This window comes from Gossypium arboreum, chromosome 6, assembly GCF_025698485.1.
Source record: "Gossypium arboreum isolate Shixiya-1 chromosome 6, ASM2569848v2, whole genome shotgun sequence".
NCBI lineage: Eukaryota > Viridiplantae > Streptophyta > Magnoliopsida > Malvales > Malvaceae > Gossypium > Gossypium arboreum.
This window is the reverse complement of record NC_069075.1, coordinates 22,335,763-22,342,330: the sequence shown is the minus strand read 5'-3', so window position 1 is coordinate 22,342,330 and position 6,568 is coordinate 22,335,763. Positions and strand designations below refer to the sequence as shown.

Below are 6,568 nucleotides of genomic sequence, written 5' to 3'. Positions count from 1 at the left end.
CTATACCGGAGAATTGGATTAAATTATGCACTGATGGTATGGTACAAGATGTGTTTGGAACTAATGCGGTACAATTAAAATTTAATTTGTTTAATAACATCATATCAAAATTTAAATATAATTTTAATATTTAACTCTTTATAAAATAACAAATATTGTTATAAAAGAATATTCCTGATAAGTTTTGAATGTATAATTAATTATAATCTTTAATAATTAAATTTTACCATTTCATTAATTTTTATTAAATATAAGGGTGGCTGATAATAGGACAGCCGGCAAAGCAAACTTTTGGGAAAAACATAAATAAAATAAAATCCCATTTTCTCCGGTTTTAAAGCACATGCTCTGCTCTTCTCTTTTCTGTTCATTTCAACTAACATAGAGAGTGAGGAAAATAAAGAGAGAGAGATCTGAATTATAATCTCTCTTTTCTTCTTTTCTCCACCAAAGAAAATCTGATTTTAATTTTAATCCATTAATGGCTGATGAACCTTCTCTCACTCGATGGTCTTTTCTGGTACTCTCTTTTTCTTTTCTATTTCTTTCTTTCTTTGTTTTTCTTTTCCTTTTCCTTTTCTGTTTGGTTGTCAAACCGTCGTTTTCTTCCTGATTTCCCTTTGGTCAATTGAACTGTATGAAGCTACTTGACTTACTTCGATTGACTATTTTTCTTTTTTTACTCATTTATTATTTTGGATTGCATTGCATTGCATTGAATTTTTTTATCTAACTCTTAAATTTTGATCCAACTGTGAAGAAATGTGAAGGAAAAGGGAAAGAAAAAGAGTTCTAAGCATTTTCTTTAAGCAATTATGTTATTATTCCATAGGATTTAAAACTATTTTATGATGCCAAGTTTGGGAGGAAGAGATTGCCTGAGCCGCAAAATGGTCAAACTGCTGATGAGCTCGACTCCAATGGCACTAATTCGAACGTGACTTCAAAAGAAAACCACCCTGTCAGGAACACTTCTGATATGGCTATCTACGAGCAGTACCGGAACCAGGTAATTTTGCGGTCTTAATTTTCTGTTTTTCTTTAGGCGTTTTGCATGTTTCTTGATTGGAATGATTTATTGTTGTTTTGTTTCGATTTCAGGGTACACACTCGGTGCACTCAAATGGCGCGGTGTCTAATGGATTTGATTCGAGACCGTATGTTCATTCATTTCTCTGATTCGTGATCTTAATGTATTTCTCCTGTACAGTTAGAACATAGGCTTTTATATGCACATTCGTCACATTGACCGCTAGGATCAGTTCTAGGATTCTCCAGCTTTTTAGGAAATGAAGATTTTGATGTTCTTTTCTCTTTCTTTTACAGGCAAAGGTCTCTGCTTCCTGCTTTTGAATCTGCAGAAATGCGTGCATTAGGAGAGAGTTTAAGTAGGTAATTATTAAAATATCAATTACTTCATTGGTGACAGAAATGCTTACATTAGGAGAGTTTGAATGCTTGGGTAGTATATTCTTTAACATTTTAGCTGGAAATTTTTGTCTACCATCATATCCTTCTTAGGGACATTGTTCGAGGGAATCCAGATGTTAAGTGGGAAAGCATCAAGGGATTAGAGGATGCCAAACGCTTACTTAAAGAGGCAGTTGTTATGCCTATAAAATATCCCAAGTAAGTATTGCTACGGCATAGAGCATGGACTTTGAGCATGGTATTCCACAATTCCTTGAAAAAGATAACTGCAGGGGCAAAACCAGAACCTTCGTCTTGAGGGTGCCAGGATAAAAATACCACCAACTTTTTTGATTGAAAAAATCCTAATAAAAATAACTATAAACTTGAATGATACAAATAATGTCATTTATATACAAAGAAATAATCTTTATATTGTCAAAAGACTTTTCGAACAACATAAATTTTTTTTCCAGGAACAATAGCACTGTAACACGGATAAAGAAATAAAAACACATAAGTTCTTTATGCAGTTTGGTTTCTCTACATCTACAGAGCTTAGCTCAGTGAGATAGTCTACTATCTTTAAACTCAATACAACAAGTGATTTAAGTCATATCACATCCTGTTTTTAAACTCAATATAACAAGTGATTTAAGTCCTATCAGATCCTAATATAGCAACCTCACTTTGGTACTAAAAAAATCTAGATTTCACCTTTTAAGTTTTCCTCTGAAAACCATGGGAAAATTTGGGTTGTAAACCAAACAATTAACTTGTTTACACCCTCAATGCTCTCTCATATTCCTCCTCAAAGAATAGATAAGTGATAAAAACACTTGATACAAAACCTATACAAATCTCTTCAAATATATAAAAGTTTGAGACTTGCGAGCATATTAGATCAATTACAATCAATCCCTCTAACAAACTGTAGCTAAAATTGAATAAACAATATAATAATAAAGTCTAAGTTAATGTAGGAAGGTTGGAGATAAGTCTTCAATGCAGTCTTGATCCAATCTCTTTATTTCATGGGATCCAATTGCTTTGATTCGATTCGACCCAATTTTCAAGATATGTTGCTTCAAATGGATCTTCTTCATAGAAGGACTAATACTTCCACAACATCAGCAAGATTCTCAGCTTGAGAATTTTATTCCCAAAGATTGTCAACTCAAAAATGTCAAGTTATGTTGCCTATCGTAGTGCTAGGCGCAGTGGCCACTGCATGAGCCACTGCTCACATAATTGTCTCAACATTTTATTTTGTTAACTTGGTTTAGTAAATGTTATGAAACATTCAATAACATGTTATGTAGGAATTTGAGGGTTTCATTTCAGTTTATTTGATATCTTGTAGGTACTTTACTGGTCTTCTTTCACCATGGAAGGGTATTCTCCTTTTTGGCCCCCCAGGGACAGGAAAGGTGTACATTTGGTTCTGTTGCTTCCAACAGATTGATCTTGTCTATGCGATTCATTTGTTCTAGATATGCAAGATGTATGGTTATTATGAGGAAAACATGTCTTTCATAATCACATAGTACATTTTAGACTGATGAACCTAGGGGGCTTTACTCCCAATGCTTGCGTTCACCCTTCCCCTATGGAAACCCTTGTGCAAAAGAAATTTTTTTTTTCATAGGTCAATCTCCTCAACACTAGAGGAAAAATTTATGCATCATGGCGAATGATTTAACATATCTTGGTAGTGCTATTCTTTTTCTTTATCATTGATGCTATTTTCTATTTGAATTACCATTTTGGTTGCAGACAATGCTGGCAAAGGCTGTAGCAACAGAATGCAAGACCACATTTTTCAATATTTCAGCATCATCTGTTGTCAGCAAATGGCGTGGTATGTTAAACACATTTTTCCAATATCTTCTTTGATTTGTAGAGGGATTTGGTCCTAGGTATGTATGAAAGTTATGAAGAATTGTCTCTAAAATGGAGAATGGAAGATATTATTGGAAAATACATAGATGTATCTTTGACTGTCCAATTATATTTTCTGATTAATCCTTAGTTCTAATGACAGCCTAAATTTTTTAATGATAAGAATGGTAGGAGTTTTAGATGTAGATTCTTAGATATTTATCTACTAAATGAGGGACTATTCTTTTTCTCTCCTAATATTTTGTTTTTTCTTACCAAAATCTATTCAAAGGGGAACCTTACAGGATAAGCATTATTCTTTAATTGGATTGTGGGAATGTCAAATGTGCTGTGTTTATGGTTGTGTGGGTATAAAAGTTTTTTTTACCTGGCACAAAAAGAAGAGTCATCTTCGATAAAGTTCTTTGACTAGCTATATGGATCACAATATTGATATAAACCAAAGATCTTACTAGGACTGGACCCAATAACTCTTATAGTTACCTGAAATAACACTCACTTATCTAACTGCGGAGTTCATAACATTTCAGGTGATTCTGAGAAGTTAATAAAAGTACTATTTGACCTAGCAAGACACCATGCACCGTCTACCATTTTTCTTGATGAAATTGATGCCATTATAAGTCAGCGTGGTGGTGAAGGACGCAGCGAGCATGAAGCCAGTAGGCGTTTGAAAACTGAGATACTTATACAGGTTAGGTTTCCTAAAAAATTTGTCCTTATTCTTTTGGATATAGATATGCTGTGTGGTTGCATGTGAGTGATTAAATTAAAACTTGGATTGATAATTTATTCCTATTGATTATATACCTTGTAGCTAGACTTGTCCAAAGGCTGGGCTATCAACTTAGACGAGCTGGGCCTTGGATAATGAATTCAGGGTGCCCTGATCTGAATTGTTATTTAAGATTAAAATCCTTTTATTCAAATTTCATTATAAATTTATAAGTATTAATATAAAACTAATTTTTATCATATTATTTTCTACATGGTGAATAGGGCCTTTGGGCCTGCCTGGGTCTCTCCTGAGTTTGGGTAAAGGAAGCAAAAAAATCTGGGCCGCAGCCTAGTCTGGCCCATGTACAAGTGTACTTAGCATTGCCGAGCATTGTTTTAAACAAATTTGGTGGTAATCACCGTCACTTGTTTATTTTTTCTCATTCTTTCACTTTAGAATCAAGCGGTGCATTGTTTTCTTCCGTGCAAGTGATTTTAACCTTGAGCATGGTTAGCATCTTAAACCGACTCTGCAGCAGATCTAGTGGTGCATCGTTTTTTGTATTTATTATTTGCAATAAGTAGAAAATAAAGTACTTAACTCATACATGCTGTTTATAGTGATTTAGAAAATAAATCATGTTTATTTGCTACTGATAAGTAGAATTACATTGTAGATGGATGGTTTGACACGGTCAGATGAGCTCGTGTTTGTTCTGGCAGCAACAAACCTCCCCTGGGAATTGGATGCTGCCATGCTCCGTCGTCTTGAGAAGCGAGTATCCATTGACATTTAAATTTACCTTGAATCTTTTCAAACATTATTAATTTAAAAGATTATAATATACACATTTGAATTCTGGCTGGACAGAAATTTACTCAAAAAACCAGGATGCGATTGAAGCCTAGAAACTAACTAACTGCTCTAAATTTCTTTCCAACATGATTAGATTGTGATGTAAATCAGGTCACAGTGTTTATGCTGTCTCTAAACTATTCAGTTTCGTAATGCTCTATTGCTTGATACTTGCAATTATATTTGATAGCATCTTTTACACAATTAATGAAATAAATATCTTTTGAAGTTCAAGACTTGCTATTATTAGCGGTTTGCCTTTAACCACATAAAGTAAGATCCTTGTTCCTCTCCCAGAGCCTGAAGCAAGAAAAGCGATGTTTGAAGAGCTTCTGCCCCAACAGCATGGCGAGGAGTCTCTTCCTTATGATATATTAGTGGAAAGATCAGAAGGTTACTCAGGTTCGGATATTCGATTACTTTGCAAAGAAGCAGCCATGCAACCTTTGAGACGCCTAATGGCTGTCCTTGAAGATAACCAGGAAGTAGTGCCTGAGGATGGTATGTGCTTTCTAATACTTGAATTAAAGGATGTATAAACTTGATAATGAGCTTTGCAAAATCAAAATTTTCCCTAAATAGGAGCTCAATTATTTAGGTGGCTTAACACTTAACCCCTTAGGTGTCAATTCACGTTCATCAGTTTATTTTAGTAATTTTCCTTTCTTTTCTCTGTTTCTTTAGTTATAGGTCTGGTTTGGCAAACTCCAGAACTCTTATCTCTGACTATCAACTACCACCATAAAGTGCTACTAGCTTTTGTTAGCATAAATAATTTTGTGCATATCCTAGGAACCAGGATAAATAAATCAAATCATGTTAAGCTAAATAATTTTTTAAGGTTTTCTTGGTAGTTATAAGGCCAACATCATCTGGTCTTGCCCTAATTTCAATTCAAAATCTTGCCATCTGCTTATCAATTTGGCTGGAAGAAGACATTTGAATGGGAGACAAGAACAAACTCTGGAAGGAAAGGATCCTTTTAGGCTGGACATGTTCTATTTTCTTATTTCCTTGTTCTGCCTGCAGCTTTTAACATGCTTCATTTTTATATAGATGACATAATGAACTCAAAAACTAGTTTGTGGTTTGCAGAGCTGCCGAATGTTGGGCCAGTTACGTCTAATGATATAGAAACTGCTTTGAGGAACACCAGACCGTCGGCACATTTACATGCTCATCGCTACGAGAAGTTCAATACAGACTATGGCAGTCAAATACTCCGATGATGGCATGCTGCTGCAAATATACTTTTAAGTTGTTAGTTATAACTTCCCCAGATTTTATATTCATCAGAATTCTATTCAGTTTTTACTTTGCATTGTGTCTGTTTATGGAAACTTGTATATCTATGTTTTTTTTTTTTCAAGTGTTCTCAGCCAAGTCTATTAACCATACAAGCATTGAATTGTTTTTGAAATTTATACAAGAATTATTAATAATGTGTAAAAAGAAAATTATGGATATATGATAATTAGGCTCTAAAAGAAGTACCAAATAAGTCATTGTAGTAAAATATCTATGAAAACCCATATAAGGATCCGGTGTTTTCTCAGAGATATCTCGCATCTGTCCACTTTGGCTTTGGTTCTCTTCATTTCTTCGTACATAATCTGCTCTTAGAACCTTATGCTACAGGTGGAAGTAAACATAGCTTTATTAAGTCCATGATTCCAGCCATGG

The 6,568-nt window shown here is 34.2% G+C and overlaps 1 protein-coding gene across 2 annotated transcripts; it reads left to right on the top strand.

Moving 5' to 3' along the window:
- The first annotated feature begins 279 nt into the window (after positions 1–279).
- On the top strand, positions 280–6,342 carry LOC108484426 (uncharacterized). 2 transcript variants are annotated; one of them, XM_017788204.2, is made up of 11 exons: positions 280–520; positions 860–1,009; positions 1,102–1,157; positions 1,327–1,392; positions 1,522–1,629; positions 2,774–2,840; positions 3,187–3,271; positions 3,843–4,006; positions 4,707–4,808; positions 5,164–5,386; positions 5,981–6,342. In XM_017788204.2, exons 1-11 carry the CDS (start codon positions 482–484, stop codon positions 6,112–6,114), a joined length of 1,194 nt encoding a protein of 397 aa, XP_017643693.1. In that variant the 5' UTR covers positions 280–481; the 3' UTR covers positions 6,115–6,342. The 2 variants fall into 2 exon arrangements, with proteins under 2 accessions (XP_017643693.1, XP_017643691.1); XM_017788202.2 differs by having other exon boundaries at positions 833–1,009.
- Positions 6,343–6,568: the final 226 nt, after the last annotated feature.